At 38.2% G+C, this 21,502-nt stretch overlaps 1 protein-coding gene across 1 annotated transcript in view; it reads right to left on the reverse strand.

Moving 5' to 3' along the window:
• CSMD3 (CUB and Sushi multiple domains 3) overlaps nucleotides 1-21,502 on the reverse strand; it is a 1,619,578-nt gene that overhangs the window by 184,493 nt on the left and 1,413,583 nt on the right. Inside the window, exons 52-54 of the mRNA XM_082258441.1 lie at nucleotides 19,657-19,851; nucleotides 15,434-15,607; nucleotides 11,188-11,361 (exon numbers count right to left, since the gene is read on the reverse strand). Of these exons, the coding sequence (XP_082114567.1) occupies nucleotides 11,188-11,361; nucleotides 15,434-15,607; nucleotides 19,657-19,851 (543 nt within the window). The remainder of the gene's footprint in view (nucleotides 1-11,187; nucleotides 11,362-15,433; nucleotides 15,608-19,656; nucleotides 19,852-21,502) is intronic.

Below are 21,502 nucleotides of genomic sequence, written 5' to 3' on the forward strand. Positions count from 1 at the left end.
CGAATGGGGAGACTGGCGTGCTGCTCTCATCAGGCAGGGAACTCCAATACGGGTACATAGAAAAGAAAAAAAAAGGAAAAAAAAGAGGAGGCGCAAACACCTAGTGCATTACCCCTGGTCAATGTTGCAAATTATTTAATAAAAAATGCCAAATGCATACTCACAGACGTAGAGATAAAAACATGTTACAAGAATCCACCATGTGTGAACTGGAACAAGTCCTTCAGTCAGGACCGCTAACGTGTTTCGGGGGTCAGGCCCCCTTCCTCAGAGCTGGTCTTACCACAGCTAATACTGTAACTTGTGCACAGTGGCAACAATAAAAATGACTCTATAAAAGAACTGTGAAGTTGTAAAGTGGGCCAGGAACTGAGTTTTAAAACAATATCCTTTACTGTAATTGCAACAGATTTATTTATCATATATATATAGAAGGTGTAAACTAGACATAAAAAACAGAACTAAGTACAATGTGCATATGCATGGAAGTCCTATAGTTTGGGTTTTACATTCATATAGCAATTTAAAATTAAAGCTAACTACAAGGTTCTACTTGCATACTACCTGCCAAAGAGTTTGTCATGCTATGATACTACATGCCAAAGGGTTTGTCATTTTTATGTCGCCAGTTTTGTGATTCACCTACTCCCTGCTAGAGAGCACAGCCAAATTCTGCTTCTGCCCTGCATCACAAGTGCATCATCAGGTTGGTTTATCTACCTAGCTACACAACTAAAGAATTGTAGCACACATGGATGAACTAACCCTCTGTTTACTCTGCATTCTCCTGCTGTCACATACGCTTTGCATTGGAGCTCAATTTCTCTCTCTCAGTCTGAGCAGATTGCCAAAGGCAGATATCAAGACAGACACAAGTACTTACACTAGTTCCATTTAAATCTACATCTAATGATTTTTGATGGATACATGAATTAATTAACTGTAGTTTTTATTTTTCCTGGACCTCAACTTTACAAAATATTGGGAAAAGAAAGAAAAAAAAATCCCTGCTGTCTTATAGCTACATTGTTTTCCACAATTCAATGTTCTATTTAAAGCTTCGCTTCCAAGAAGCACGGTCTCTTTTTAAAATGTGTAATATGTCACAGTTGCAGATAGCTATTACCTATTTCCTGGCTGTTCAGCATAGCAGTTACTGTGTGGTTTTCTATAATTGGATGTTGAAAAACACTACATTCACCTTTGCTGCTGTTAGCACTGACCCTAGAGCAATTATTTTCCTTGCTCTATTCTTATTCCTATCCAGCAGATTTGGAAAGTCTTGTTTGACAGAGATTCATTCTTGTTTAAAGATTATCGATAGAGTAACATGTTGTTCCCCATGGTCTAATACCCTTTCCTCTCTTTAGTTTAACATGAAAATGAATGGAACCGTTGAGTGATTGAATCTCATTACAAGGGATTTAGAGCATGTATTTAGAAGGAACTGACAATTAACGATTAAAATGTTCAGCCCTCACTGTCATAAGACTGGTATTTAGGTGATCATGGGGTAAATATCAAACAGTATACTAATATACTGTAAATGTCATTGTAAAAATGGAGCTAATCAAAGATGCATTTGTAAAACTACATAACATCTATGAAAAATTAGGCAAAAAGCAAACAATAAGTGGTGATAATAAGAGCTTTTTTTCTATGTTAATATTTGGGTTCATGTCTTAAAAACATGTAGCACCCTCCTAGGTAGGTGCTAGAGAGAGAGTATAGTTTTTGGATCTTTATGCTTACCACAGAGATTGCTAGGTAAATATATATTGCTCTCTGCCTATCAGAGAGCAGGACCTGTTAGTGGGAGGAAACGTGGCAAGTGAGGGCATGGGCATTTACTACAGTCCTGGTGATTGGCAGAGGCAGGTGCCTCGCTGCATGTTGGGTTACTGTGTAAATGTCAAGGGCACTTGTGCTCAAGGTCTTTAAGCTGGACAGTGGGGTCCAAGAGGGAGGGGGTGGGAGGGGAAGCTGCCCGTCCTCTATGGAAGCTGCCATGCAGCCTCAGATGGTCGACTTGAGGGCCTGAGAGTCAGAGAACCCAGATGTCTTGCAGAGATGACTGGAAGGGAGACACTAGAAAGGGTCTGATTCTGCCTACAGTGAGTACAGATCTGTGTCGCAGGGCCTGTTCTGAGAGGGCTATCCCTTCTGCTGGAAGAGTTAGTGCACGGGTGTCAGTCAAGGGGATGCTAGACAGTGTCCATCCTGAGGATAATGTAGTTGCATCAAGTCTACTGCTATAAAGAGCAAGAGGACTTAATTCTTCCATACATGTGGCAATATGGTCAAAGCAGGGAGACTGCTTCCACAAATAACCTGGTGAGGCCAAGTGAGAGTTTTCCTTATCTACTGTGAATAGTTCAAGTTTGAGTATCCCACTATACTCTTCCCCCATCCATGTTCCACAATAAATAAAATAAACAAAACCCCTGGACTGTTTATTGGGTAACGAGTAACTGGGAGTAAGGATGGATGTCCCGTAGTGTCTGTCCCTTGGTGTCCCTTAGTGACTGTCTGCAGGTAATCAGAGGAGACCCAAGAAGCCATCACACAGAAAACCCTATAATACAGATATAATTAACAACCCCAGACAAAGTACAAGAAAAAAAAGCATGTTGGATCCCCCAAAATCCATATCAGACCCATATCATGCCATGCAGCTTGGCTGGCCTAGAAAGGGGGCCAAGCATGTGCCCCCCCCCCCTTCTAAACCATACCAAGCCATTTTAGCTCAACAGTGGAAGCACCTTGTCAGAGGGGAACTCCCTAGCAAAGAAACTTGTCCCGATGCTGGTGAGAATAAGGGCCTATTCCCTACAAGCCTAGCCCAGTGGTTGTAGGGGCCTGCAGGTAGGGGGGTTATTGAAATCTGCAAGCCCCCTTTACCAAAAAAGGCGCCCCCAGATATCAGCTTTCCAGCAGAGGGGTGTTGTTCTTCCTGGATACATCATTGAACTTTTTCTGTTTGTTGGGATTTTTTTTAAATTAAAGGATTAAAGGTAAAAACAATTCAGTGTGTTTATTTGCTATTTACTTCTTATTGTTAATGAGTAGGATTACTATGTACCCCCTACTCATTAACATGGGGGGTAGTATCTGGGGACCCCTTTTTATAAAGGGGCTTCCAGATTCCAAACCCCCATGCTGACAGTTCCCCACAGCAACTGGGCCAAGAAGAAGTCCTTGTCCTTATAAATATGGGGACAAGGTGCTCTCCACGTTGATGTGACCTTGTATGGTTCAGGAGCCAGCCAAGCTGTATACTCAAATTAGGATATAGTGTGGATTTTTAAGGCCACCTTACACTTTTTTTTCTTATTTTTTTGTATGGGATCCCCCTTAAAATCAGTATCAGACCTGAGTATGGTACGAATATTGAGAGAGGTTTACACCAACTTATTTCTTTTTGCACAATGTTGCCCCTTCAGCTGAATGGGCTGGGCAGGAATGAGTCATGGTTGTAAGCACACCTGTACCCCCAGCTTCCTAATCACCACCTGAATGGAAGCTGCCCCATTTAGCTGCTGTAGTAAAACCACTGCTAAATGGTTCATTTCTGCTGGCACAGGAGGTTAGTTCAGCTACAAGCTGAACCTCTAAACAAGACAAACTCTGTGTGAACTTGGTTTTGAACTGAACCAGCAGCTCAACACTAGAAACAGTGTAAAAAAAATGTCAACACTTCTTGCCCAGAAAAAGTTGTGAATGTATTTTCGTTTGCAAATAATGATATATCCACACTAACTATCATTATTACAGTTAATTATTATGATTAAGGAAAACATATTATGAACATTTTTAATTGTATGTGTGAGCACAATTTATTACATAATTACATTTTGTTTTATTCGTTATTGATAAAATTCAAATAAAATATATGTTGGCAGACATTCTAATCCCACTTCTTTATTTGCATGATTTTATTTTTTTAATTCCTTCTTGTACATGTATATTTTTGTATACTGGAATAAAAAAACAAATAGTGCTGAGCAGTTTTTTTGGCTGACAGTGATCAGTGTCAGTGCAGATTTATTGGGTGAATGGCCTTCTTAGAATCTGTCCTCATGAATACTTTCATGAGACAGCTGTTGTAGCGTAGTAGCAGAATATCTCAGGAGAAGTCCAAATAAAATGAAAAACTGATTATCTGCACAACTGATGATTTTATATCCAGATTAAACTTTGGTATCCTAATGAAATCATAAAATATAATAAGATATGCTATAATATAATTCAATATTACAATGTGATATCATATTATACAACGTAATGCAATAGATAATATTGTATCATATCATTGTATATCAGATTATATCATATAATCTCATGTAATAATAGTGGGGGTGTGCTATCTATAATTTAGCGTTATATTTTTGACACACCGGATATGGGATGGTTGTATAAAATTAGATTTTTTTTTTTTTACACGATATTGCAGGCTGTTCCTCAAGCGCCACATGCAACTACAGAGCAACATAGCTAAGAATTCCCCTAATATAGAGGTCGTGGCTGAATTATTATGCAGTTGTCATTTTTTATGATCTGGAAAAGTGAAGATATATACATCATGGATAAATTAGGATACAAAAATGTGTCCCCAATGCTTACAGTAAACTGCAAATTTGCTTTATACAGCATTCATTTTACCATGCAATTTACATTGGATTGTAGTCATGCTGAGTAATATTGGTATATTTTACCTTAAAATATATTAACATGTAAGCAAATAAGGTGACTTTATATATTTAAGGACATTTATGCCATCTCTTGCACCCATTAAAAATACAGTAAAACCTTGGATTGCGAGCATAATTCGTTCCGGAAACATGCTTGTAATCCAAAGCACTCTTATATCAAAGCAAATTTCCCCATAAGAAATAATGGAAACTCAGATGATTAGTTCCACAACAATTTATTCATAAGTCCTTCAGTTTATAGTCCATATAAAAATATTATAGCATTGCGATAGGTTGTGTAACCATAAAATGTCCATCCACAAATAGCCGCTTCCACAAGGGGATTAGAAGCAAAATCCAGCAGGAGCTACAGAGTATCAAAGAGAAGAGAGGCGCCTCTAAGTGTAGCAATATGGTTCCATTTAATGAAGGTACAACAATTAGCAACTCACATGGTTAATGAATAACACAGGCACATCTAAGTATGCAGGCATCCGGGGTAAAGCTGTCCACATAGACTATCTTCTGCACTGCCGGCTGCCAGTCTGTAATCCTGACCGGGAAGACCACCCTGCAGTAAAGCGATCTGAAAGCGAGGGGCAGCATGGAAGGGATGACGTAGATGTCGGTGAGGAGGATGGTCTATGTGGACAGCTTTACCCCTGATGCCTGCATCCTTAGATGTGCCTGTTCCAATCATCAACCATGTGAGTTGCTAAATGTTGTACCTTCATTAAATGTAACCATATTGCTACACTTAGAGGCGCCTCTCTTCTCTTTTATACTCTGCTGTGACTTGAGGCTACTTGTATATCAAGACATCGCTTGTATATCAAGTCAAAATTTATTTGAGAATTTTGCTTGTCTTGCAAAGCGCTCTTAAACCAAGTTACTCTCAAACCAAGGTTTTACTGTATAGCATTTGGTTCTTCTTCTTTTTTTCCCTAAAAGTAATTCATTTGAATGTGTCGGGATTTTTCTTCATATTTACATTTTAATTTATCATGGACTACATTTTTTTTTTACATTTTAGTCATGTAAAATATGATTTATTTAATGACAAAGCGACATAGTGAGATAGTGACTTTTTGTGTTGTGACTACAAGTAAAGCCCCATACACACGCACAGATTGTTGGCCGTAAATTGTCGGCCAACGTCCGATTGGCCGATTTTCAGCTTGTTAGTATGATGCTTCCGACAACCAACTGCGACTTTTCGGCCGAAAAAAATCTGGTGTGCATGCTATAAAATTTACACGACAGAACGACAGAACGGCCGATTGTTCCTCAGTCAGTACAGATTTCGGCAGACAAAAATCAGATGAGCAAGACTGGGCATGCTCAGAGAAGAAAAAACACAGGGAAAGTCAACCATCACATGACATCACTTCTGAAGTTGTTTTTTGTTGGCCAACAAAAGTCCAGTGCAAGTCTAGAGCACATTTCAACCAACAAACAACACTGGACAAAAGACGGCCGATCGGTCGGCCAACAATCTGTGCGTGTGTACAGGGCTTAAGAAAATAGAGCTTTATGGTTCTTTTCCATGTTGCTCCTTTATTGTAAACATCTTGTTGTTTCTAGAGATCAATAGCTCAAACAGAATGTACACATCTGCTATATGTTATAAAATATTAATTTATTATTTATCTATTTACTGTGAAATTACTGGTTTGAAGTTATAACTTCAAACTTCATTCATTTGTCCGTTAAGCCAAATGCTTGAGTACAGTAATTGGAAATATAGTAAATTACCTTAAAAACAATATATAATAATTATTTGTATATTATTTACTTATGGTAATTAACCACTTGCCACCCAGGCCAATTCTGACACGTCTCTCCTACATGTAAAAATCATCATTTTTTTTTTTTTGCTAGAAAAAAACTCAGAACCCCCAAACATTAAATATATATTTTTTTTAGTTGGACTGTTTTACTGTTTTATCATTTGTTTTCAATTCTCCTGCATTTAACTTTTTACTTTTTGGTAAATAACCCTATACCCTTTATTGTTTACTTGTTTATTACTGAATATTACTGTTATATTTCTGGCTTCAGAAAATAAAGAGACCTGTTTTATTTGTTCTACAATCTTTATTGCCATGGTTTCTAGTAATATTGATTCCAGCATCAACAAAAAGGGTGACTGAAAAACATCTTAAAGGGACAGCGTTTGTAAATATTTTTGTTAAATGAGTAGAACTGCAATCGCCTACATGATGATAATTAAATACGTAACTTGTAAATATGTGACCTGTGTGTGTCTGGCTCTAAAACTAGCCAGTGCCTCACCAGCCACTGGCCTCACCGCATGTTCCTGGAAGAGAGACCAGAAAAGAGGAGGATCCGGGCAGCTCTGTGCTAAACCACTGCACAGGGGAGGTAAGTATAACATATTTGTTATATTTAACTAAAAAAAAAATGAGACTTTATAATCACGTTAAGGCTGGGTTTACTTATGTGCAGTGCAAATTGAAGCTCCATTTTCACAGCTAATTGACAAAGTAGTTGTTCTGCATATTAGGTCAGTTTTTGAACAGTATCAGGTCAGGATTTCATCCTGTTCACAACTGAATGACATGTGCGATTCAGAAGCGCTCCCATAGAAGTCAATGGGCCTAAATTCCCACCTTATCCGGCCATACTGCTCATAAAACTGCAAACAAAAACACAAAAAAAGGCGCACCGACCTACCGCATTATCCTCATTACAGGCATTATTAGTTGAAATATAAAAATGGCTACTCACAAACGTAGGTGAAAATCAATCACATCAAACTCATGCACTTGAGTATCAGAAGTAGTCCATACAGGTGTCCATAGTCTCATTAGGATGACGGCTGACGCGTTTCCTCAGAGCCGCTCTGAGGAAGAGGCTTATGCCTCGAAACGCGTCAGCCGTCATCCTAATGAGACTATGGACACCTGTATGGACTACTTCTGATACTCAAGTGCATGAGTTTGATGTGATTGATTTTCACCTACGTTTGTGAGTAGCCATTTTTATATTTCAACTAATAATGCCTGTAATGAGGATAATGCGCTAGGTCGGTGCGCGTTTTTTGTGCTTTTGTTTGAAGTATGGTTGGACTGCCCCAGTCCTTTAGGGCAGCAAGACCTAAGCCATCCAAGACGCCATTTATAAAGTCCAGTCGGAAAAGCAATTGGGGAAGCCTCATTTTCTGAGCGCAAGAGGAAGGTGGTTCATTCACCATATTTTGTTTGCTCATAAAACTGACAAGACTCTTTTTCAATTCACACTGAATCCACACCCTGGCTGCACCGGACATATGTGAACAGGCACAATAGAAAGCAATGTTCTGTTACATGTCATGCAAATTGGATGTGGTTCAAAACGCATCCAATTTGCACATATGTGAACCTAGCCTCAGTGAAACTTGTAAACCACCAGAAAACTATGCCTAATATCTCATCAGTGGTTGTCAATAGTAGTAGCAATGTCCAATATCCATAATCATGCAATTGAAATGCAATAATTCACAATGGTGCAGTGAGGTGAATTTAAAGTGGTAGTAAACTCTGTTAAAAAAAAACCCAGCCGGGACCCCTGTAGGCCAACACACTAATGTGACATGCCTTTTAAACGAAGCTCTCCAGCAGCAAGCTGTGAATGCTGCAGGTGTTTGTATCTTGGGTCTTCCATCTGGGTTTGTGCTCCCCAGGTGTTTGAATGGCCTGGATGCGATGACTTCACAATCATGGCAGAGGGTGCCATGACAGCTCAGTTTGCCCTTAATGCAGAGACCACTGCGCATGAACAGGGAATCAGTTGGAGCCAATGTGAATCTCTCCTAAACGCATGTTTAGGAGATATTCACTTTACCTATAGGTAACTTTTATTATATGCTTACCTGTAGATACAAGTTTAAAAGAAGAGTTTACTACTGCTTTAAAGCAAACCTGTTGCAGAAACAGAAATTATGAATTAAAATGCACATTGCTGCCAGCACCTTCACTTTCCCGATATGACAGTGCTGAGCAAACTAGAGCCCCTACCTCAACAAATAACACCAGAGATTGTTGTTGAAAAATCAGATTCCTTTGGGGGGATCAGGAAGACACATTTTCCCCCACTGGAACAAATTGAACCATGCTTTTAGGGGAGGTTTGCTTTCCTATGGATTAACCGTGGGTATAGGGTAATATATTTATTTATTTAAAGTGATTGTAGAGGTTTGTTTAAATAACAAACATGTTATACTTACCTGCAGAGCAGCCCCGATCCTCCTTTTCTGGGCTGCCTGGCTCCTCCTCTTGATCGGGTGCCCCCACGCAGATCCGCTTTCCATCTCACGAGTCCTGCTGCTGCGTCCATTGACACAGAAAGCAGGACTTGGCCCTGCCCCCGACTCCCGTATCACTCGATTTGATTGACAGCAGTGGGAGCCAATGGTACCTGCTGCTATCAATCTATTTAATGAGGGCCGCTGGTCTCTTGAACGATTGGGTTCAGATAAGAAAATAGGGGAGGGGGACTGGGGGGCAGCTAAAGCACAAACGTTTCTTGCATTAAGGTGAAAATCATGAGACTTTACAACTCCTTTAAGGCAATGGTCCTCAACCCTGGTCCTCAGGGCCCACTAACAGGCCAGGTTTGCAAGATAACTAAAATACATCCCAGGTGATATAATTTTGCTGCTCTAGTACTCTAGTCTGCATCTCCCCAAGGTAATACTTAAAATCTGGCCTGTTAGTGGGCCCTGAGGACCGGAGTTGAGGACCACTGCTTTAAGGTACTTACTGTATATAGCACTATTAGTTTATGCAGCACTTTACATATACATTCACATCAGTCGCTGCCCTCTAGGAGCTTACAATCTAAGGTCCTTAAAGCTGGATACACACTATACAACTTTTGTTGTTGGATTTCCTTTAGATTTAACTTCAACCATGTAGTGCAAGGGCCTGCCTGATTGCAAACAAATTGAAAGTGTTTAGGGTTGACCTCATATTATATGATTTTGGTAAATCTAAATGAAAAAATCTAAAGAAAATTGTATTGTGTATATCCAGCTTTACTCACATTCATACATACACATACTTGGGCCAATTTAGACAGGATCCAATTACCTTCCAGCATGTCTTTGGAGTGTGAGGGGAAACCCACTGAGGCACAGGGAGAACATGCAAACTCCAGGCAGGTAGTGTCATGGTGGGATTTGAATCAGCAACAGTTTTGCTGCTAGGCAAAAGTGCTAACCACTACACCACTGTGAAGTCCATGCCTCTGTGCTGAACTAGATGTGTCTTTTCTAACTGGGCTAACTATATAACCAGTGGTGCATTTTGGTTTTGTGCTGCCCTAGGCAAGACTAAAATTGGGCGCCCCCCCCCCCCCCATGTAAATTTGTCCCCACTCCCTTTTTAATGGATTTGACTCCCTCCAAAATTGAAGGATTACATGTCCCAGCATGAACCCCTGAGATCTCACGAGAGTGGGGAGGGGGTGAGAGGAGGTGGGTGAGAGAGAGAGGGGAATCAAAGAGTGAGAGAGAGAGGGTGATAATAGAGAGAGGGGGGATGAGAGAGAAAGAGAGAGAGGGTGAGAGAGAGGGGGTGGAAGAGAGAGAGGAGGGGTGAGACAGAAAGAGAGGGGGTGAATGAGAGGGGGGTGAGAGAGGCGGCTCTAGCAACCAGTGACCAATAGAGTCTCAGGCGGAGGGGGGCGGCTTTTTTGCTGCCCCCCTGCAATGTGCCACCCTAGGCCTGGGCCTTGTTGGCCTAGGCCAAAATACAGCACTGTATATAACAATCTCAACTCTCCAGTTGTGGAAAGTAGACACTTCCCCACCCTCATCGCACATCGATAGACCTGTTCCTCAGCAACCAGTCATCAGGCTTTGTAATTGACACAAGGGAGAAGTAGTTCTGTAAAAAGAAACCATAAGCTTGTTTTGATGTTTCATTTCCATAGTTGCTTTGGGATGGGTTGTGGGTGATGCTACACTTTTAAATCAGGAATATAAAGGTATGTAGTGACAGCTGTCATCTCCGCCACACATATTTTAATTAGCACATTTCACCATGTATTCACTTTAAACCTAAAATAAAACCAGTAAGGTGACATTAGTTGTTATGTTCAGTGCAAAGTGTTTAATAATCAGCTGTTCAGAAATGAATGAAGGAAGACAGAACAGAACTTATTATAAGATAGTTGTGTAGTTTTATTGAAACTTAACTGGGACTATGGGAAGATTTACTAAAACTGAAGCACTCAGAATCTGGTGCAGCTGTGCATGGTAGCCAATCCGCTTCTAACCTCAGCTTGTTCAATTAAGCTTTGACAATAAAACCTGGCAGCTGCTTGGTTACTATGTAGAGCTTCACAAGGTTTTTCACGCTCCAGTTTTAGTAAATTTCCCCCATAGTAACCAGTTTAGAAATATATAGTGCATGGTGGAGTTTTTTTATTCAACATTTAGCATATTGAAGTTTAAATATACTACACATAAATGAGTGAGAAGTCTACTTACGCACACAAGAAGGCAACTGCCCTGACCAGTTGTGATCCTGTTGGCAAATTCGCACTGATGACCCAATCAAGCGAAAACCAGGGCTGCATTGATAAACAACAGTGTCTCGATATCCATAGTTCTCTCCGATGACTTGACCATTCACGATTAATTCTGGTGTACCACAGTGACCAGCTACAACAAAAGGCAAGAGGTTTCTTGTACATATATAGAAGTTATCTTAGTACAGTACGGTCATTTCAGATTACTGTTGGAGAATTACTTACCAAAAGTCAAATCAAACAGTTCAAGATTTTACAGTATGATGATTTAAACTGGCAAGAGAGATTTAAAATAGCTCATGCTTACATAGATTACCTATTCGTAGCAATGTCTATGTCTCAGCTAATGAAAATTGGTTGAAACTATGTTATATATATAGTATATCTTGCTAACTCTAAACGGTTGGCTTTGATTCTCCGCTTTTTGCAGAAAAAAGGAGAGAGCAGCTGATTCATTTTTTAAGCCCTGGCACATTTTCTACCTTCTTATCCACCTTCAGGCCATCTTAGCAATGCTCACTGCAACGTTACCGTGAACTCGTACTTAAGTGAACTAAAAAATGAGGACAGTGCAAAAGCATATCATCCCAATTCACCTATTACTATTCTGCAGCTAAAGTGGGAAGTGGGTCATTTATATTCAGCTCAAATTTTATGAATGAATACTTGTTTTATATTGTGAAATTTACGTGGAATGCCTGTTATATCATATACAATATATGCTGTTTGATAAAAAGCAAGATAAAAAACATCTTCCATTAATATCCCTTCGATTTTATATTTTTGTAAGGACATTTTATTTTTTAAAATATTTTGAATATTTGTATTATTTTATATATTTCTTCTGAAAATTATGGGCAACAGGGCAAATCCTCATGAAAACGATAGCTAAATTGGTATGTTTTGTTTGTTATTGGAATCTCTCTATCATGTTTTATAAGACTGCTGATAGGTGAATCTTGTTAAATGAAATGGGTGATTCTGCTTTGAAACTGATGGGAAAATAGAGTGAATTTATTTTGAAAACAGGACAAATCATCTGAAAACGAATGATGAATTCCATAAAATACAAATAGATAAATGCCAAATAAACATAAGATATGACTACTTTATAAATAGGCCGCATAATTGTTTATTTGAGCATCATTTGTTTAATTGTTGTTGTTTCACGTTATATTTGCCTATAGTCTATTATTTGGATTTAATGATTGATGGGGACCCAGGTCCTGCTTAACCAGTTGTAGTTTGCCAAATATCTGCAAGCCGGAGCTGTATAATTCTATCACCCACATCAGCTACTTTAATTATCCAGTAAATTGTCTGTGTGTAATGGTCTAGTGTAGGACTCACTACTACACTATGTATTATATCCTCTAACACAATACCATGGGGAACAAAATTTGCCAGCATGCACACATTTCTACACTTCAGGTTTTCAGACATTTTACTTGCTTGAACATTGTGTTCCCACACTAGAAATTTGGAAGAAATATAACACAAAGTAAAGAAATGAGCAAGGGAATCCCAATGGAGTTGTTTTTACCAAAACTGGAGAGTGAAAAATCTGGTCAAAGGTTAATTGAACAACCTAAAGTTAGAAACTGATAGGTCACCATGCAAAGCTAACCCAGATTTTGCACCCTCCAGTCTTAGTTAATCATTCCCAATGTGTCTTTTGCCATGCAATTTCGGAAAGGTAGCCTACATGTTACAATTATTGATGATGATACCTGGTTTCAATTTGTGGCAGGTTTGCTGAACTTAACTGAAGTTTGGGTGTCAAATTTGAACCAGCTTAAAGTCAATAAGAGCCAAATGTTAACAAAAAAACAGTAGTGGCTATTTTTTAGGTTAATATGCAAACAAATGGCATGGGGGGACTGGGCAGTGCCCTGGGAAACATGTACAAAAAAAACTAATTTGGCAGGGAGCAGCTATTTTTATAATGCTTAAAGGGCAACATTAAAAATGCAAAATGCCTTTAAATCACATGCCTTGAGGAAGCCCTTAACTTGTCTGGGAAGTGGTGCATCTGTACAATGTATACAACCTACTACAGCAAAACTGACATTGAAAAGGAAAAAACTAACTCTGTTTAAATGGCCAGTAAATGACAGCTTCTAGAGAGAGCTGGTAAGTCATGGAAAACTGGTAAAGAGAAGTGGAAAAAGGAAACAAAAAATAATATATTACCTGTTAAAATGGCCAGTAAATGACAGCTTCTATCTGCTTCAATCTAATTGTAAGCAAAGTAGCCAGAGAGTCCCTTTATCTATACAAGGCCAGTATCCCTGATGACAGTCTGGTATAAATGGTATTGGGGGACCCCATAAAAAATTATGGCACAGGGTCCCTCCCATAATTCATACTAGACCTCTAAATGAACACTCAGTTTGGCTGGCAGAAAAGGTGTGGGACAAATGTGAGCCCCCCCTCCTGACAAATAGAAAGCCACATGCTGCCAACATGGATAAAATACCCTACCGAGGGGGGGGGGGGTGTGACCCATATTGATGAGGACAAAGGCCTCTTCTTCACAACCCTGGCCAGGTAGTTGTTAGGGTCTGCAGGTGGAGGGCTTATCAGAATCTGGAAGCCCCCTTTAGCATTGAGAGGCTCCCCCGGATATCGCACCCTCCCCCCACCACATGAATGGATAAGAGATACCCCTGCTCATTCTTTTATTTTTACTGACAAAATAGTAGTGTGATGTTCTATGTATATATATAAATATATATATATATATGTATCTATCTAGTGCTGCACCCATTGTTGGTAAATCGAAAGGATAATCAGATTATAACATGTGTTGTCAGCTTAACCTCCCTGGCGGTAACTCGGGGTGGATTTTTTAGTCCAGGATCGGTATCCCCGAGTCACGCTCGGGGTGGAGGTGCAGAGAGCGCAGCGGTGTCTCTTACCTTCTCCTGGCGATCCAGCGATGATCTCTCATTGCTGTGACCGCCAGCCGAGAGTCCCGCTGCTCGTCTGTCCTCCGTCGGTGTGATGACTTCCTAGTTCCATTCCCTGCAGCAGCAATGCTGCATGGGAGAGGAACTAGGGAGGGAAATTCAAAACGTTGCACAAAACACAAACACATAACACATTTTATATTAATATATATATATATATATATATATATGTATATATGTGTATATATGTGTACATATGTATGTATGTATATATATATATATATATATATACTCACACACATATATATATATATATATATATATATATATATATATATATATATATATATATATATATATATATATATATATATATATATATATATATATATATATATATATATATATATATATATATATATATATATATATATATATATATATATATATATATATATATATATATATATATATGTATATATATTAACATGTATATATATATATATGTATATATATATATATATATATATATATATATATATATATATACGTATATACATATGTATATATATATATATATGTGTGTGTGTGCATATATATATATATATATAATATTATATTATTGATTCGACTATAATTCATGCGTGTATATACACACACACACATATATATATATATATATATATATATATATATATATATATATATATATATATATATATAATATATAATGCATGAATTATAATCTAATCAATAATATCATTTTATTATATATATTATATATTATATAATAAAATTATATTATTGATTCGATAATTCATGTGTTTGTGTTTCAAATTTATCACATCTGGGATGTCTACGAGACTCTTGTTTTGGTCAGGTTTAAGTCAGTAATTACTAAGAATTGTAGGCGTATAATACATACGCCAAATTCCCATGAAAAAAATTGTACCGCTTTTGGTATATAATTCCTGACATAATCATATCGCCAGGGAGGTTAAGGGGCTGTGTTGACTGGCAAATGCAAGTGTGTTTTCCAGTGCTTTCATCCTGCCTTTGAGATCATTTTGAGTGACTTCTGAGATCACCCAGAGTTCATTGGCAGGTGAATGTGATCAGCAGTTGACTTCCTTCTAAGCTGCATTAACTTTCTTCAAGCTGTTTAAAATTCCCATTGATTTCAGCATTACAAAATTTGTGCTTTTAACAAAAGATTTTCTTTCTCTATAAAAAGAAAGTGATAAGTCATGAAAAACTGGTAAAGAGAAGTGGAAAAAGAAAATAATATATTACCTAAGCACCTAGTCTCTGTCCCACTCCAAAGTCCAGAAGATAAGCATTCTCGCACAACCGACCCAACTAACATGTAACCGGTGTCACATGTAAATATTGCTGTGGAGCTAAATGTTGCCTGAGTTCCAATTTTTTTCCCATTGGGTGGTATAGGGAGATCTCCACAGGATGTAACTAAAATAGAAAAATAAAACCTTTTAGTGATTAGTGTGGACTAAAACAAAGAACAAAACATATGAACAATACTTTCAGTCATTCATTCATTGACCCATCCATTCAACACATTCATATTTCAGTTCCACTGCATTGCATTCATGGCTTTAGAGGAATATACCATTATAGACATTAAGCTCATAATCCAATTCATTCTTGTTCTTTGCCATGGCAAAACACCAGGTTTACTTTGTTGTATTTATTCACCAACAACACATACTGTACCTCTCATCCATACTCTTGCTGCTCTGTATTCCTCCATCTGGAGTATGTGACATATTCCCTTTCTTCTCATGTGACAGCACTGCTGCTAAATGATCCACTCAGTCCTGTCACATCGGGGCCTGACTAGAGAATGTACTTCTTCAGTCTCAGTGGCTTCACAGAGTGGCAGGGCAGTGAAGGCAAGTTAAGTATTTGTGTAAGAAGATCCCGCGCTACGGAAATCGAGGGAAGGGGGAGAAAGGCTGCGGCCTCCCTGGAATATAGCCAAAAGGCTATATCAAGAATAAGAGTAAATAGGGGTAGGGAATATGGCGCTGCCAGATAGGTATTGAATTGTGAAGCAAATGGACTCTAGTGTATCCAGAGAATAGTATATAAATAAATAATTTGCTATATGCCCACAAATAAATTAGTTAAGAAAATATGGACTAAGCAAAAAAAAAATAATAAAATAGAAAAGATATGTAAAAATACTACAACTGAAAATATATATGCATCCAATGAAACGCTAGCGTATATATAATATAGATAAATATAGCAGTGATATGATCATAAAGTGCTTGGTAACATAACCTGATAAATAAAGTGATCCAGTGGCATAAAGTGCAAACAAATATAGTAGCAACTATAGTGGCTAACGGAGGTGAAAATAAATATATATAAAAATAAATAAATAAATAAATATATATATATTTGTGTCTCCAATTTTTGATTACCATCGCCCCCCTTCTTATATATATATATATATATATATATATATATATATATATGTGTATATGAAGGAGGGGCAACGGTAATCAAAAATTGGAGACACAAATATAAATAATAAATAAATTATAAATAATATAAATATTATATAAGATATATGCAGTGGTAAATGATATAGAGTGATAAGTGCAGTGATATGGTGGAGATGAATAGTGGAAATAAAGTGTGAAGTGGACTATATAAGTAAGGGGTTGCACAGTGAAAGTGATCCAATGCTCAGTGCATATATCCTAAATTATTGTCCATAGATGATCGTGTTCAATCTTCATGTGGCAATGCCAAGAATCTTCTTATTAATCTTCTTATTAAAGGAGGGTGCCCAGGGTGGTTATAAAATAGATTGCATTAACCAGAGTGCCTAACCCCACACTAGGCAGGGGTATATACAGGGGTATATACATACATATATATATATATATATATATATATATTTGATTACCATTACCCCCCTTCTTTTATATATATATATATATATATATATATATATATATATATATATATATATATTTTTTTTTTATATATTTATTTTCACCTCCTTTAGCCACTATAGTTACTACTATATTTGTTTGCACTTTATGGCATTGGATCACTTTATTTATCAGGCTATGTTACCAAGCACTTCATGATCATATCACTGCTATATTTATTTATTTATATTATATATACGCTAGCGTTTTATTGGATGCATATATATTTTCAGTTGTAGTATTTTTACATATCTTTTCCATTGTATTATTTATTTGCATATTTTCTTGACTAATTTATTTGTGGGCATATAGCAGATTATTTATTTATATACTATTCTCTGGATAGAGTCCATTTGCTTCACTATTCAATACCTTTCTGGCAGTGCCATATTCCCTACCCCTATTTACTCTTATTCAAGTAAAGTATTAATTGATGGGGAGGAGACTATTTTGTGGTGAGTGGGATCTAACTCAGCCCAACTTTGGATCTGGGAGTATTGGCATGTTGGGATAAATATACAAATTCACTTCCTTCTTTTTTATTAGTTTCATCTTTAACCACTTAAGCCCCGGAAGATTTTACCCCCTTCCTGACCAGGGGGTATTTTGCGATTCGGCACTGCGTGACTTTAACGGACAATTGCGCGGTCGTGCGACGCTGTACCTAAACGAATTTGACGTCCTTTTTTTCCCACAAACAGAGCTTTCTTTTGGCGGTATTTGATCACCTGTGCGATTTTTTGATCACGTGCTATAAACAAAAAAGAGCGTAAATTTTGCAAAAATAGCAATATTTTTCCCTTTTTTTTATATGAAATTCCCCCCAAAAAAATGTAAAAATCAAAATTTTTTAACATTTTTGGCCAATTTGTTTTATGCTACCTATGTTTGGTAAAAAAAATCACAAAAAGCGTATTTTGATTGGTTTGCGCAAAAGTTATTGCGTTTACTAACTAAGGGAAAGATTTTTGTCATTTTTTTTTTTAACGGGTAATGGCGGCGATCTGCGATTTTTTTTGCGGTACTGCGACATTGCGGCGGACAGATCGGACCCTTGACTGACATTTTTGACACTTTTGGGGTTACCAGTGACATTTCTACAGTAATCAGTGCTATATATATGCACTGTTACTGTAAAAATACACTGGTAGTGAAGGGGTTAACTTTATTTGAGAGGGAGGGGCTGTATGTGTCCCTAGGGACGTGATTCTAACTGTGATTGGCTGTGGCTTCAGCTGTATGCAGAGTGATCAACGGATCTACATAGTAGATCCATATGATCATCTCTCATACAGAGGGGAGAATGACAGGCGGCTTGTTTACACAAGCTGCCTGACTTTCTCCCTCTCCCCCGCCGATCGCAGAGTGGCCGGCGGACATCGGGTCCGCCGGTCACACGCACGGGGGGGTCCGTGACCACGCGGGAGCGGGAGCGCGCCTCCGGCGGCGCGCGCTCGCTCCCTAGACCCTCACAAGCTAGTGACGTAGCCCTACGTCACTTTGCCTGTGAGGGGCTGACCGCCGCCGTAGATAGTCGTGCGGCGGTCGGCAAGTGGTTAACAATGCTTATCGTGCATAGTTGGCCATTTATTGATTAGCTTGCTCTTTAGCTTACAATTGAGGCCAGTTAGACTTATTCTTAATATTATACAGGATTTATATTGCGCCAACAGTTTGTGCAGCGCTTTACGGTGTGGGGGCCCATTGGCACTTAGGTTTATATAATCACAATAGGAGTGAAAAGAAGCCACCTCCACACAGATCACTAAGGCCCAATTGTAGACATGGGCTCATAGTTTGCTAAGCTTGGTAAAGCCATGACAACTGACAACTCAGTACCTAACCATGTAAAAGAAGAATAAAACCCACAGAAGCCAAGCCAAGCATGTACTTTCAAAGAGGCCAGCCTTTCTGACTAATGTCAACTGCCTGACTGCCAGTCTGGATCGTGGGGGTCAGTACATTTAACCTGCCCTTTTAGCATAACAGGGCATATTACACAACCATCAATTCTTAACACACACTGGTAGCAGCTTTTTACAATGTAAAATTGTGCAGTTAGAATTAGAAAAAAGAAATGATAGGTTGCACAGTTTAAATGAATTAAAAACAAATAAACAAATACATAAATAAATATGGTTTGTATAAATGATGTACTGTGCTATTTTTACAGTTCTGCAGACATGTGCTGTGTGTTGGCTTTTTAGATGTTACAGTTGAATGATCTGAAGCTCTTTCTAGGTGCTTTCCAAGGTCAATAAAGGTTATCCATGGAATTCCAAATCAGCTTGACTGCTTCAAAGACAGCATTGTAAAATGCGAAGACACTACATTTAATATTTGGAAAACTCAAAGTCAGCACAATGTCAGCACAATACATTTATCTCTAATTATTCTAATAAAATGTTGTTTATTGCAATTGCTGCTTCTGAATGCCTTTAATACATAAATGTATTTTAAATGACTCAGCACAGCTGTGGATATTTGTCTCATGGCTGCGCTTGATGTTCCTTGTTTGTGTATGTGAATTCATTATTCTTCTATACATACTCTGGCAGTGAGGTCGCTCATTTCTCCAACTCCAAGTCCCATTGGCAAGACACTGAATAGAAGCCGGTCCCAAACGGAAGTAGCCAGGATCACAGCTGAAGACAACTTTTGTCTTGTATTCATAGTGAGATCCATTGACAATCCGCCACCTTCCGTGTTCCAAGGTGAAAGAATTGATGCTGGGGCAAGTTACAACTTCAAAAGAATAAAAAACATTTTTCAGTAACAAAAAACAAGAATGCTCCTGGTTCAGCTAATTAATCCAGGAATAACAAATTACTGAAAATTACAGTTAAACAATTGCAGAGAACATGAGCTACCAAATACAACTAGAAATAATGATGGTAATTAAAAAAATAAAGCAACCCCCCCATACTAAAACCTTATTGCAACCTAAAATATTTAATAAAAAAAAATAGTTAAAGGTATTATTGTTTTCCCTAATAAAACACAGACTTTGGAAATAAAATATAGCATCAACATCAAACTTTTCATGTGACAACACTGAAGAAATTACACTTTGCTACAATGTAAAGTAGTGAGTGTATAGCTTGTATAGCAATGTCTAAACTGCTGGCAACAAAAGTGAGTACAACCCTAAGTGAAAATGTCCAAATTGGGCCCAATTAGCCATTTTCTCTCCCCGGTGTTATGTGACTCATTAGTGTTACAAGATCTCAAGTGTGAATGGGGAGCAGGTATGGTAACTTTGGTGTTATTGTTCTCAATCTCTCATACTTAGAAACTCATTAACCACTTGCCGACTGCTCACAGTAATCCTACTGCTTCCGTGCGGCTTCCCTGGGTCCAGCGATGTAGACCTACGTTACTGGACTCCTAGTGATTTTGGTGGCGCACGCACGCCGCCAGAGGCACGCTCCCACTCTGTTTAGGCACATCGGGAGTCAGGCTGGAGGAGGAGAGGCGGCAATTGCCGCCTCCCTTCCCTGATTGTCGGGGAAACTGTGAGAAGACCCGCCTGCTTATGTAAACATAGCAGGCGGATCTTCTCAGTGACAGACAGGAGGAGATCACAGGATTCAGCATAGTTGAACCTTCGATCTCTTTCCCTGTCACAGAACCCCCACCCCCTACATGTCAGTAAGCATGAGGCATACATTTAACCCATTGATCACCCATAGGGTTAACCCCTTCCCTGCCAGTGTTTTTATTACAGTAACAGTGCATATTTATAGCACTGATTACTATAGTAATGTCACTGGTCCCCCCAAAAGTGTCAAAAATGTCAGTTAGGAGTCCAATCTGTCCGCCGCAATGTCGCAGTCCTACAAAAATTGCAGATCGTCGCCATTAGTAGTAAAAAAAAAATGACATAAATCTTTCCCCTAGTTAGTAAATGAGATAACTTTTGCGCAAGCCAATCAAAATACGCTTATTGCGTTTTTTTTACCAAAAATATTTAGCAGAAAACAAATTCGCCTAAAATGTTAAAACATTTTCATTTTTAATTTTTTTTGGGAATGTTATATAGCAGAATGTGGAAATTTTTTTTTTCAAAATTGTTGCTATTTTTTTGTTTATAGCGCAAAAATTAAAAATCACACAGGTGATCAAATACCACCAAAAGAAAGCTCTATTTGTGGGGAAAAAAGGATGTAAATTTTGTTTGGGTACAGTGTCGCACGACCGCGCAATTGTCTGTTAAAATAACACTTTGCTGAATCGCAAAATAGGGCCTGGTCAGGAAGGGGGTAAAATCTTCTGGGGCTGAAGTGGTTAAACTCATATTCATTAACGTGTCCCTGTAACATGCTAAGCTACAACCAATCCCATAACTGTAAAAAACAAATTGAAGTTTTGATTGATTTCTCCCTCTGATGTTATG

The sequence above is a fragment of the Pelophylax lessonae genome (assembly GCF_965119305.1).
Source record: "Pelophylax lessonae genome assembly, chromosome: 5".
Classification (NCBI taxonomy): Eukaryota; Metazoa; Chordata; class Amphibia; order Anura; family Ranidae; genus Pelophylax; species Pelophylax lessonae.